Here is a 14,384-nt window from a genome sequence, read left to right on the forward strand (position 1 = left end):
AGTGCACTGCTTTCTTGCTTGTTCATAGAGGATAGAGGAAATGAGGTTTACTTGCTTTGAGAGAGAGAGAAACCCCGCTTATCAGAGAGAAAGAGACTTTGCTTAAGAGAGAAACTTTGAGAGAAAGACAGGCTTTGCTTAGAGCTTAGAGGCCACCCTGTGCCTTAGTGATGCGTCTCAGTTCTCCATTCCTTGATCTGCCTTCTGCCGCTGCCCCTACTCGCTGCTGTGTTCTTTCTTCTGGCTTTTCTGCTAATGGCTGCTGTGGCGTGTTTTTTCCTCTGGCTGCTTCTAATGGCTGCTGTGGCGTGTCTTTTCTGGCTACTGCCGCATCGCGTGTCTTCTGCTACTGCTTTTCTGGTAAATGGCTGCCCACTCTGTCTCGCTCCGCCTACGCTTATATCACCTCCAGGACGCGGAGAGCAGGGCCACGCCTCTTACACAAAGATTAGGCGAGATGCTCCGAGCAGGCAATTAGTGCTGGAGAACACATGTGCATACATTGTGTGCGTGGATGATAAAATCACCTGAGTGTGCTTATGTCAATCAACCTCCTCGCTGCCGATGTGATCAGGTGCCATCCTGGCGCCGCCAACATGGCACAGCCCCCAACACTGTAGGAAACCCTGGGGACCAGGTAAAGGCAGAGAAGGCAGCTCTGGAGAGGGTGACAGAGGGGCAGAAGGGAGGACGGAAAACACAGGGCAAGTGGTCTTGGCCATTGAAGGAGCAGAGAGTACTGAGGCAAGAAGCCCCAACATCCTCAAGTGCCACAGAGAGCATGCTCAGGGATGGAGCAGACAGTGATATTGCAGGTGAGGAAGGCAGCACATAAAGTTGGGGCAATTTTTCTTTCAAAGCAATGAGAGGTTAGAATGAAAAGTTTTTTAGCAGAGAGTTGAAGACCTAGGAGAAAACAGAGGTAGTCCATGGAGCAAAGCCCTGGAGATGGAGGAGGGTAGAATCCAGAGCAAAGGCTGAAGGGTCACGGTGGTGTATCCCTGAGATTGGAAGGGAACAAGAGAAGATGGAAGACAAGATGTTCAGGAATGTAGAGGAGTGCTTTTTTGGGAAGTGAATTTCAAAGCCATTTGTGGGATAGAGAGCAGCTGGGGTGCCTTGATAGAGGGGTACAGCTTTGGGATCCACACTGTGGGCAATGGGAGAAAGACCCACCCACGTGGGGGCAGCTGGAAACTTTCCTTGGTCCCCATCCTTCAAAGGCCCAAGCTTTGCCTGGGAATGAAAACACCAGTTCTTGTGAACATGAAATCCAATTTGGGTCTTTGCTGCAAGAGCTGTTGATGCTGGTTGTGGGAGTCGCAGCGGGGACAGGTATGGAGGGGATGTTTCTGGACATGGGGGTGAATCTACTCTGAACTGCATGCAGAGACAACAGCTGCTGTGTTTTTTCAAGCAGGTTGGGGGTCTGCTGCACAATCAATGTTAATTTTACTGACAGCCATCTGGAAGACGAACTGCCCCCTTGTCACCCTCTGCTTTTCTGGGGAGAGAAGACTAAAACCTGTTTACTTCTGCCCAGCTGGTCTTCGCCTCTCAATCGGAAGCAACTTTGATGTGTATGAGAAAAATGCTGAACTGCAAAAGGAGCTGCAGACAGATGGTGTGCCCCTAGCTCAGGGGGGGCCCCTCCATGTGTCGTGTACCTTGGGACTTTGTGCCCTGTTGAAATCCAGGAAGAGTTTCTCTGTGGGTGGCACTGGTTGCTGCAGCTCCGTTGGCTGGGATGGCTCCATCAGCCAATATTATGTCATCACGGGCTTTCTGCAGCTCTCCTCCGGGACACTTGAGAAACTGATAGAAACATTTCTCTTTGGCAGCAGCCCACTGTTTCCATGGCTTGACGATGCTAACCAGATGTGCAGCAGGCCAGCAGAAAAGAGGAGCCCTGAGGAACGCTCTGGTCCAACGCTGGGCAAGTTGGATAACCTCTTATTGGGTCTGTTTCCTAATCTTCAAAACGGAACCTCGACGTGTGAGGTTCAATGACCGTTCAGGGTTGTAATCATGAATGTTAAAGAAATGTGCATATCTTTGAGTTTGTTTGATAATGTCCTTTGGAGGACATATTTTAGAAACAAATAAAGCTGAGGGTGGTGGTGCATGCTTGTAATGCCAGTGGCTTGGGAGGTTGAGGCAGGAGGATCGCAAGTTCAAAGCTAGTCTCAGCAATTTAGTGAGGCCCTGAGCAATTTAGCAAGATCCTGTCTCAAAGTAAAAAATAAAAAGGGCTGGGGATGTGGCTCAGTGGTGAGGTGCCCCTGGGTTCAATCCCTGGTACAACAAACAAACAAATGAAACAGATCTTAAATAAAATGATATTAATTTTGCTTAGGTCTAATAATCTATTGTTTGCATGCTAAGAGAACTACTAATTTAAATGAGTTTTCTCACTGGACAGTGATAAACCATTATCTATTTTTTGCAAAAGGTAATAAACTTACATGGCTCAATATTCCAATCACATGAAAGGACATTATTACCATTCTCGCTCCTGTTTCTTTCCCAGGGATCCATAGTCCCTCTGCTTTGGTTAGGTGACCAACTGCTCCTGCATAGGACTTTATCTCTCCATTATAAAAAGGCCCTAGTCCTGGGAAACTCCTTAATTCCCAGGAAATTGGGATGGTCACCCTACTGCCAACCAACATTATGAGTGTGGTTTTTGTTTGTTTGAAAATATTTTGACAAGAGCAATCTTAGTTTTTGAGAAGTCATCACAGAGAACAAAATAAAGATCTCTCTTGTTTAAAAGTCAGTGCATGACACTGGGTGGGAAGGGGGAGCTCATACCATGGAGCCCAGATCTTATCATCTATCATCATTGTTTTCTCCATAATTCTTTTCATCGTGGTAATTTCCAGTTCCCAGAATTGCTCTTTCCACTCTACAAAGGGAAGCTCCCTGTCTGGCTTGGGAAATAGACTTGAGTGAACGCTGACAATCTGTGGCCTCATTTTCCATAGCTGTGGTGGACCATAGACTCCATTATCCTTTTGTTTATAATTTATATTGGGGGAGTTAAAAAAAAAAGCATCTGTGTACTTGAAGCTTGGATTTTGTAAATACGCCTGTTTGCCAAGTTATCTTTTGGTTTTCCTTGAGTGAATTTACGGCTTTAGGAAAGCCCGATTTCAGAGAAAGCTTATCATGTGCCAACTGACAAGGAGATCCGAAGGCCTTTCCAGGCCGAAAATAGACCAAGAAGGAGGTGTATTTTAGCTTCAGGACTTTCACAAACTGTCTGGCAAATGAACACACTATTATTTTATGAATAAGGCACTGACATGTCTTTTAAACATTCTAGCTTGAGGCTACCTTACATTCATGCAAAAAAAGATGAATTATTTATAAAAGAGGCATGAATAGCATATGATCATACTCCCATTTTTAGTGGGGAGTAAAATGAGCTGCAGCTGGTGCTTCCAGTATCACAGGAGAGGTGATCACCTCTGGTCATCTCTGTTAACCTTCTTCTCAAAGTTATATTAAAGAAGAAGATGACTCTATAGTTATTCGTTCTCAGTAATAAAATGGTTAAGATTAAAATATTTACTCCATGTGAAAAATTTGCAAAAGTAGGACTATATATTATAGAGATGAGAAAAATCTGATAAGGAAAAGAAGAAAATACAAATGTCCCATGATTACAGGGATGATTGCTATTAATATTGTTGGTACATTTCCTGCCAATCTTTTTCCCTCTGGTGTCCTCCCACTCTAAATCAGCTGCTAGTCCCTCAGAATAGAGGATGTCCATCTTCCAGAGGGTTATGTTATTTGCCTAAGACCCATTTCCTCTGGGCTGAACTGGCCAAAAAGATCAGGTAATAAATGAGAAATGTTTAATGGTGGTTCTTGTTCTGAATTCAAAGGTGCTAACTAAGCTGTCTAGTTTTGCTCCTCAGCTATTGCCTCCTGGAAGTGTCCAAGGCTAGAGGCCAGAAACTTCCTTTCTCAGATATCCACAAACCTTGAAGATTGGAGAAACAATTTACAGTTCAGTGTCTTCTGCCATGTCAATGATCTTTCTTTATTGCTCTGATATTTTATTAATAATTAACATTTGCTGAGCACTTACTATTTCTTAGGTATTGTGCTAAGTATGTTACAAGTATTAGTCCTGGAAATACTCTTATGAGATGGGTCTTCTTAGCATCTCCATCTTATAGGTGAGGAAACTGAGGTCTAAGGAGTTCAGTCAAGGTCACACAAATAGTAAATACTTTACTGGAATTAAATCATTTCTCTTGTATCTATTGTGCCTATATAAATATATATGTTCATATATTATATGTATGTATGTATGCACATATAAAATACAGCCCCCCCTTGTTTAATCTGAATTATTTCTGAAGATTTTTCTTCTGTGTTTGAAATGGTCATTTACCATTTTTGGCTACCCCATATCCACATTTTTTTTTTTTTTTTGGGTACTGGGATTGAACCCAAGAGTGCTTAACCACTGAGTCACATCCCTAGCCCTCTTTATTTTTAATTTTGATACAGGGTCTTGCTAAGTTGCTTACCGCCTCGCTAAATTGCTACGATTGGCTTCGAAATTGTGATTCTCCTGCCTCAGCCACCCAAGTCACTGGGATTGCAGGTATGTGCCACTACATGCAGCCAGATGTCCTTATTTTGGGGACTCCCCCAGTGGTGTGAGTCTTGGTGGAGGAGGACCCTGCCTCCCGTATGAAGGGGGTGGGATATGTCTTCTCCAGGTCCTGGGACAGATAGGACAATGATATGTCACTTAGTTAGTAAGTCGGATGCTGCAGTCCTAGACTTGGAATTTAAACCAGTGATGCAGTCGTCACTTCAGTGAACTGCAGTCTGGAAATCACTCTTCCAGGGCTGGTGGCGGCAGCGGCGTCTACTGTGCAGTGACCTAAAAGGAAGCTGTGATGGCTCAGGACCTCTGCTGGACAGTGCTGCTCTTTAACCAGATCCTTCCTGGGTTCACATTTTGGCTTTGGTTCCACACTCCAGTTAGACTCAGTTCTGTTTTCTGAGAGTCATAGCCGATGTGGCATCTGTGTCTCCCCCTTCCTCAACAGAATCTTCTCTGTCCCGGTAATTTTTCTCAGATATCTACCTTAACCTCAATTCCAAGGCAGGTCTAGTCCAGTCAGTGCATGATATTCTTCAGAGGACTAGAACTGAAGATGGACCAATCAGACTGTAAAGGAATTTTCTACTCCACAGTTGGAAAAAGTAATTTTCTCTCCCATTTGCTCTGTGTGAATGAGAAGGAAGACCACCTGATTGCCACTTGTGACCAAGAGGCTCTCCTGCAGTTGATGCAGATACTGTGGACAGCAGAGTGGAGAGAGAGAAGGATTCAAGGTCTGTGGCACCATGTGCTGCAGAATCAACCAGAACCTGGAGCCTCCCTGCCTGGATACTTCCTTTATGCATTGTAAGAGAGTTCCTTTTGTGTTTAAGTCAGTTCAAGTTGAGTCTTTTTAACTTGAAAGGCAATTTGAAGTCATCAAAATATTTATGAGTTCATTAAAATGATAAAAATGTATTAATAAATGTGATGTTAATAAAATAATAAAATTTATTAATTAATTAAAATGATATTGTTCATTAACATCAACAACATATTTTTATGAAAGATAACTAATTTTCCAAAACAGAAAAAATTAGGAGGGTGGCTTTGTTTGACTTTTTTTTTTTTTTTTCTCCTGTAAAGTGCCTTTAATTTCTGGCTTAATAGAAAATAAGTTGATCCTCATATCTGCTTTTGCATTCAATCTGTTGTGATTTGTAGTTTTGAAACCAGAGTAAGAAGAAAATCCAGTCCCGCCCCTTAGATACATAGTCAAAAAAGGAAGGAATTTTTTTTTTTTTTAAAACTAGGGATCAAACCCAGAGGCACTCACCACTGAGCTACATCCTGGCCCTTATATTTTATTTTATTTTGAGTCAGAGTCTAGCCAAGTTCTGAGGCTGGCCTCAAGCTTGTGATTCTCCTACCTCAGCTTCCCAAGCCTTTAGGACTACAGATGTTTGCACTGTGCCCAGTTAAGGGAGGAAAATTTTAATAGCCTTTCAGGTAGTTGTGGACCTTCTTCTTTGTTATTACACCCAAACTCCCAATTAGCAGTCTCTTAAAGATTAGATTCAATGTGAAAAATGTAACCATAGCAATAAATGTTTTATACATTGTTTTATCAAAATTCTTTGTCTTGCACTTTGGTTGGATCCTTACTTGTGAATTATTTCATAACTTTGTGCATTGGCCATTTGGAAAAATCTGCTGATTTATTCAGATCTTTCATATTTTGACATATTTCATTATAAAATATAAAAAACTTCATAATTTTAAAATAGCACCACCACACTCATCGGAAAAGTTTTGAAGTATTGGGAAACCGTCAAGCTCATGACAGAAAGCATCCTAATTGACAAGTTTTCTGCAAATTCTAGTTTTCACTTGAAGGTTTGAATTTAATCATTGACTACAATACTGTCAATTGGTATCCTGAAGTGAAAGGCTCCTTTTGTTCATTTTTTGAGAAAATGCCTGCCAAAGACTGGGTCTGAAGTTGGTCAGTTACTCTTTTCATTAAAAACGCCTTTCTGTGAAAAATGTGGCCAGTTCAGTTTGCAGCTCTAAGAATTGTTCACTTGCTTTTTCTTGAGCCAAAGACCAGGATTCAGTGTGCAATAGAAGTTGCACTTTTCATCACAAATGATATTAAAACATTCTGTTCTCAAGGGTCAAGATTTAATAATTGTGTGGGTACCTCGAGGGAACTGTAAAGCAAAATTGGCTTTTTTCCCCCATAGTGCATGGTTGTGAAGAATACAATTGGTAGGAACGAGTATGGCTTGCTTTGATTCATGCTGTTACTACCAGGTTTTCCTTACCATTGCTTTTGCACCATCAGTGCCAAGGTCAACACAGGGAAAAAGGCAAAGTACATCTTAGCATCATTACAGGATTAGTTTTAGCTTTGAAGATTCCCTAAAAGGGTCAGTGTCCACAGACCACACTTTTAGAACTTCTGCTTTAGTTGATAGTAGTACTAGAAACAACCTAACATGCATCCAACATATTCTCTTTTCTTGAAATCAATCAATTTGCCATTGCCAGTTACAAAAATTCTATGTTTAAAAGATCATAGTTCATGGTTATTTGAATCAAACTGTTTAAGGAACTAACTCTCAAATAGGGCAATTTATAAGTGAGCAATGATTAGGAAGAATTAAAGATTCTAAAACTTGACTTTACTACATTTATACTTTCCGTATTCTTGGTATTGTCAATGTTAAATAATCTAACAAGTATACATCAGTCAATGAATTGTGACAAGAAGGAAAAGAACACTGATTATTTTCTTCCATCTTCTGGACGCTGTCAGTGACCTTATTGTCCTAAGTTTTTATTATGTTTATTTTATTTTACACTACTTGGGATTGAGCCAAGGGGTGCTTTACCATGGAATTACACCCCAGACCTCTTCATTTTTTGAGATAGATCTTGCTAAGTTGCTGAAATTGGCCTTGTACTTAGAATCTCCTACCTCAGCCTCCCTGAGTCACTGGGATTACAGGCATGCACCACCATGCCTACTATTTTAGATATTAAAAATTGGCATTCATTTGAGGTCAGCCTTGGCAATTTAGTGAAACCCTCAGCAATTTAGTGAGACCCTATCTTTAAATTAAAAAAATAAAAAGAGATGATGGCCAGTCCAGTGATAGAATACCCTGGGTCCAATCCCCATCCTATTCCTACACCAAAAAAACTGGTATTCAGTGGGTAAGTTCTTGGCAGAGGTCGCTCAGTGGTCAAACCTCTCATCCTGGTTGACAGGTTTCAAAGCTGAGAACTACTTGTACACCTGACAGGATTTTTATTTCCCCCAGCACTGGGCATCATACCCAGGGCATTGTGCATGTTAGGCAAATGCTCTACCACTGAGCCATATCCCCAGCCCCAGGAATTTCTGATAAGTATAAAAATACAAGGCTGTGGCATCTGAGGAATGTCATAGAGTGAGACTGCAAAGTCATGGACATCAAAAGCAGTTCTTTAAGGAATTTCCTTTATATATTCTATCACGATGATGATAATTTTGACTCTTGAGTAATGCAAGATTTTTAACCTACCATAAAGTGTACTTCAGAATTGGAAGAGACGTTAATCATGTGGTCTATCTATATGCCTCAATACTGGAGTGTGCTTGCATATTCAACATGCATTTCAAGTAGTAGTTCTTGGGTGATGACTTCTGAAAATCTGCTTGTTGTTCATCCCTGCCCCCAAATCAAAATGTACCACATTGTATGTGGCAGGCAGTTTTTCAGATGGCTCCAACGATCCCTTCTTCCTTATATTCACACCATTGTGTAACCCCCTCTGGTGAATAAGCCTGTGACTAGCATCTGATCAAGAGAAGAAGGCAAAGGTTGAGAATGTTGTTTCTCTGACTAGATTTTATAAAATCATGACCTGAATTTCTAGCGGATTCTCTCCATAGCTAACTTGGTTTGAACACTTGGAAGACACAAGTTATTGTGTTGGAAAAGCCCACATATCAAGGAGCTAAGGGCAGTTTGTGGTCAACAGTCTTTGGGGAAGGTAGGCTCCAGTACAACAGCTTGGGAGGAGCTAAATCTGGCCAGCAAAAGTTGATTGAACTTGGAAGCAGATCCTTTCCCAGTTGGGTCTTCAGCAGAGACTTTGTCTGGACTGATACCTTGATTGTAGTTTTGTGAAATTTCTGCAAAAAATCTGTGCTCAGCTTCCTGTACCACAAACTGAGATAATAAATGTTGTTGTTTTAAGCAGCTAAGTGTTGGGGTAATTTATTTTGATAATTTGTTATGCAGCAATAGACAATGAATACACTATTATACTCATATCTCACTTTCTCTAGCCAGATCAGAAATGATCATTTTAAGGTCACAGGGTCCTTGCTATATGTGTTTATCTGTTAACCACGATAGAGCGCTTCCTCTAGGATCCAACCTCAGAGTGAAAGGGGAACCCTGAGGCTCTGGGCACCACTGTCCTAGGAAACCACTCTGGAGGATTGCCGTCCCTCAATCCTCACCTTCAGACCTCCCACTAGAGCCTCCATAATTGACTTTCACCACCTGGGTATCATTTAGTTTACATACCAGAGGCAGCAGGTCATTGATTTCTTCAAGTCCGAATTATACTTCACTTTAGTAGGGAGGTCTTAATTCTCTCAAGTGCTGTTCCACAGCAAGGTGCAAATGCAAAAATTCACATTCAAGTTCAGCTTAGATGTGCAAAAATGATTGAAAAAGTTAGATAAAAAACTTTTTTGAGAAAATGAGGGAAATTGGGGGAGATGTTGAAACACTGCATAGAGCATCGACAGCCCACTTCACCCTGAAGGCTTCAGTTTTCCCACAAGTAAAAGAGGGTTCACTTCTAGGTTGTACAGTCTTTGGTTCTTAGTATGAAATAATCTGGGTTGCTGTGAGCTGGTTCTCAAGTGCTGCAATGGACTATCAAATGAAAATAACAGAATACCTGTTTCCAAAGGGGCTTGTGGGATTAAATGAAATAAAACACGTGAAATGTGCATCACAGCGCTTGCCGAGAGAGTGAGCCCATTACTTCTCCACAGGGTCCCAAGTCCGGGGGGACCCGGGCCACGAGCGGATGGAGCACAGCCTGGACCCAGCCGATGGCCTGCCCCGCCCACGCGGGGCCGCAGCCCGTCGAATGACTCGGTGCAACGTGTTGGTGGCGGCAGCGCGGGCTCTTCCGGGCTCCGCAGCTTCCTGCCCAGCACCGCGCAGTCGCCTCCGCCGCGGGAGCCCGGGTGCAGGCCTTGCGCTGGTGCGGACCCGGGGTAGTCGCGCGCCCTGCGCCGCCCGCCTGCTCGCCCGCCCGAACTATGCGCGCCGCGCCGCCGCCCGCTAGGCTGCTGCCGCGGCTGCTGTTGCTTGCGCTCCTGGTGGTGCCGGCCGCCCGCGCCCGCACAGCGGAGTCCGCCCCCGCCCCGCAGCCAGACCCCGAGCGCCAGGCGCGGCTGCCGCCCGGCCCGGAGCCCGGGAACACCACTCGGCCTGGGGTTGGGGTAGCGGGTGGCAGCAGCTCCAACAGTAGCGGTGACGCCTTGGTGACCCGCATCTCCACCCTTCTCCGCGACCTGCCTACCCTGAAGGCTGCTGTGATCGTGGCTTGCGCCTTCAGCGCCCTCCTCATCGCCTGCCTGCTGCTGCGCGTCTTCAGGTGGGTCTCGCCGCCCTCTCCCTTCTCCGTGGGCCGAGCCGGCGGCATCACCCAACCTGCTGCCACCGCGCCTGCCCGAGCCGCGTGCACAGGTGCTCTGAGTGTCTGCCCCACGTTAGCATCTTGGTGCGTTCTCTCCAGACGTGGTCTTCTCTTCCATGCCTGGGCAGGATGGGTTCGGTTTTTGGGTGCGCACATCTGTTTTTTTCTGGTGAACATTTTAGGAATTCTCTCCCCTTTCTTTAAGAATAGTGGATTCCATTTGTTAACTCTGCTAATGCTGAGTACTAACAATAGTGCTCTGAATTCTGACAGCAGTTCAGAGTTTATTACCTATTTCATGAATGAGGAAAACATTTCCAGACGAAAGATGGCTTACCAGAATAAACTCAGGGGTGCAGGCAGAATTTGAACTTAGGTCCGTTTAACTTAATATTCCATCTGCAGATTCTTCATGTCCCACATACTTACTTCTTTTTCTGCCACAGAAAGAAACAATTTGTTGCATGAGGCATCTTCAGGATGCCTATTGGAGGCTTGCTTTACACATAGGGTTGGTGCTGGACTCCATGATGCTTGGCAACCCTTGGTGGTCTTAGTGAATGTCCATGGGGGGGGGGGCTTCAGAGGCTCTCGTAGGCCCCTGCCTAACTAAGCTTTTCCAGTCTGCATTCTCAGGGGGATGAGGGATCTTGAGAGGCTTTTGTAGGTTGCTCAAGGTCAAGGAGAAAGTGTCAGGGAGATTAGGAAGTCCCTGGAATAGTGGGGTGGACATTTCCCCCTAATCCTTGGGAAATTCTCTTTTTGTAGGAAATGAACTAAACACGTCCCGTTGCTCAGGTTATCACCCCTCTCCGCTGGAAATCTGGGTGTGTCAGTTTTTCCCTGCCCATTGCCTCAAACCCAGTGCTTTGGCATTTGATAGCCATTGAGTGTTTGGGGCCAGGGGCCTGTTCCCCTGGTTAGCATTTTCAGTGTAGAAGCATAAAGCAGACCTGGGAAAGGCAGAGTTGGGAGTAGTCTGTTGAGGTGTGCTCTTGGTTTTGTGTGACACTGAGTCCAGGATTTTCCTTCTGGGTCTGTTTGATTAAAAGCTAGTGGTCTGAGAAAATGGAGAGTGGGCAACTGTGATCGACATTAATCCCCTGCCTTGACTCAGGCCATGTTCCTTGCTAAGCTGGTCTCCTTGGTGTTTTTCGGGTTCATGCCACCCTTCTCATTGCCCTCCCACCTCTCCTTACAAACTGCAGTGGTTCATTGTGGCCACCACCTAGGCATGGAACTAGGCATGGGACTACCTAAGCATGGCATCTGGGGCACTTACATACTGGCTCCAGCCCACCCTTTAGCCAGCCCTTCTGAGCCTGTCTCTCATCCCTTGCTCCTTTCCTGTCGCTCCATGGTGCTGGTTTGTGCTTTCCTACTTCTGGCCCGAAGCCTACTCTGTATCTATCAAGACCGCACAAGCCCACCGATGCCCAGATGTTCTCCTTCCTTTGTATAGTTTTCCTCACAACTGAAAGAGGCCATTGCTTTCTTTTCTTTTTCTTTGGTATTGGGGACCAGTGAGCCCTTTATTTTTATCCTTAGCCCTTTTTAACCCTTTTTATTTTATTTTTTATTTTTAGACAGTGTCTCGCTAAGTTGCTGAGGCTGGCTTTGAACTTGTGAAGCTCCTGCCTCAGCCTTCCAAGTTGCTGAAATGACCTACATGCCCCACCAAGCCAGGCTTGTCTTTTTCTCTTATGTCCTCCCCAGCCCTATCCTTGGGCATCCTTCAGTACAGCCTTTATCCTGCCATGCTGGATTGCTGTGTTTAGGGCCCAGCTCCCAAACTCAGCAGAAAGCACTGTAGGGTGGGGATGCCCAGTTCATCCTAGTGTCTCCATGCCTGATTCGGGCATGCAGCAGAGGCACATTGTCATTTACTGACTTCATGATTGTTCAATTCATTAGTAAGCTAATGCCTAGAGCAACTCTGAGTCTGGAGGTTTGAAACATTTAGTTCAAAATAAGTGGAGCCCACAAGGCTGTGTACTTTTTAGAAGGTATTTGAACTATTTTTCTCGTCTGCTCTTTATTATCCAGGAGTGGGGGAGAAAAGAAGGCAGCATGAGGCCAGATGTGAGGGGATGGAGACTCTTGTTTGAGCAGCTTAGAAATCGTTAAAATTAGAAGTGTGGAAGGGCTGTGATTTCACAGGAGAAGTTGGCTATGGGCATGATATGTCTATGCCTGGTAAGGCGTTTTTGTTTGGGTGGATAGCTGCCACCCACCCTGGATTCCGATTTAGACAAGAACTTGTAGCATTTAATAGCTGGGTACCCAAGAACCCAAGTACTCCTTTGCAGATGAGGAAGTTGAACATATGAGGAAGTTGCAGATGAGGAAGTAGAACAAGTCATCACTAGATTCTAGAATGCACTGCAAGTCTGTATGGCCAAGGCAGGGTCAACACTTGGTGGTGTGTTCTGTAGCTACTCCCCCTTCCATGTTCCTCTGTAGTCTTGGTTCATCAGGCATGCCAAATGCCTGCTCTGCTGGCTGTGCCTTACCTGTTTGTTATACAGCTCCTTAACATGCAGGCACTGAGTCCTGACCATTCCTCCACCCATATCTTCCTGAGACCATCTCATTTCTGTCCACATCACCTTCCCTAATGAAGAGTTCCCACATGCTGTGCCTTCTTCCTGGGTTACATCCTTTCCTTTTGTCTCCTTAGTCATAGCGATATGACTGTAGGCTGGAGTTCCTGACTCCATCCTGCATTCTCTCCAGCTCATTCATTCTCCCTCTTATGCTGGAATGTTGGTATCATTCTTTCTCTACCAGCAACCCCCATTTCCTCTATATGCAAACTCACAGATGTTGGGGTAAGGCTGGCTCTTTATGACAAAGGTACTGCCTCCTTTTTAACCCCCATCTTGACTCTGCTCACTTCCTCTCTGCTTACTGCTCCTGCCCTGATGGACTCCCAAGAGTTCTCCCAGGTACCATGTGGCCTGAGTCTCTTGTTCCATTTTGAATCTTTTCCAGAATTCTCTCTACTCTCAAGACTGCATGACCAATGTATTGCTATCTTCCCTCTCTTGTTTCCTTGTCTGAGCCTCTCTCAGGGCCCTCTGAACTCTTAAAGTGCACCCCATTTTTAAATTTTCTCCTGAAAGTCCAGAGGGTTGCTGAAGTGTCCCTCTGACTTACCAGCCTAGGGGCTCCTGAGAGCAGGGCTGGCCTTAATCTTGTGTGTCTAACACCTGGTGTGGTTCCAGTCACAGGCTGGTATTTAATAAAGATATTTTTAGCAAAAGAATGTTGAACTCCCAACTATTTTATGTTATGATGTAAAATAGGATGTCTACTGTGAATAGATGAATGGCTGATATGGGACACCTGTGAGATGGGAATTTGGGCAATGCCCATTCATTATCTTCACAGCATAGACAGAGGGGAAGAGTGTAGCATTATTGCTTATAAAGTGGCAGTGCTAGCCTATTTGTCTGTTTTCCCTGAAGGAGTCACTTTGTCAGACTACAGAAAAACAAAAAACAAAAAACAAAAAACAAAAAACATGGATCCAAGGAAACCTTTAAAATTAGAAGCAAAGAATACATATTGTAGTGAAAAATACATAAATCTTTAATCAGACAACTCCATTGCTAAGGTGGACACTGCAATGCATTTTCTTTGCTTCTAAAGATAATGATTAGAAGAGGAAACGAAGACACAGGTGAATCTTGGTATATACATAGCAGTTCTGTTTGGTAGTGAAAAGGTTTATATAACCTTTGTATCCACCATTTAATTTTGATTCAGTAGATGACGGGAATCTTGAACAGCTGTTAAAAATGATGCTGCTGACATAATATTGGCTATGTATTTTTGAGTAAAACAGATTACAAAATAGGAGCTCATTTCAATAAATAAATTATAAATGTGTACATATACGGATATGCAAAGAAATCTGTTAGTATGGGGGCATGTATGTAAATGTGGGTGATTCTTCCTTTGCAATGTATGTGTCATTCAACATTTCTGTATTATCTGCAACATGTAGCATTGATTTTCTTCCCTGTATGCACACGTAACAACTTGCTGCACCCTTGGACCTGCCCTTCCGAGGATTTGGGGTATA

At 44.0% G+C, this 14,384-nt stretch overlaps 1 protein-coding gene across 1 annotated transcript in view; it reads left to right on the forward strand.

Moving 5' to 3' along the window:
* Positions 1 to 9,724: 9,724 nt before the first annotated feature.
* FAM174B (family with sequence similarity 174 member B) overlaps positions 9,725 to 14,384 on the forward strand; it is a 37,399-nt gene continuing 32,739 nt past the window's right edge. Inside the window, exon 1 of the mRNA XM_079127377.1 lies at positions 9,725 to 10,252. Within this exon, the coding sequence (XP_078983503.1) occupies positions 9,915 to 10,252 (338 nt within the window). The 5' untranslated portion in view covers positions 9,725 to 9,914. The remainder of the gene's footprint in view (positions 10,253 to 14,384) is intronic.

Source organism: Sciurus vulgaris (genome assembly GCF_902686455.1).
Source record: "Sciurus vulgaris genome assembly, chromosome: 2".
NCBI lineage: Eukaryota > Metazoa > Chordata > Mammalia > Rodentia > Sciuridae > Sciurus > Sciurus vulgaris.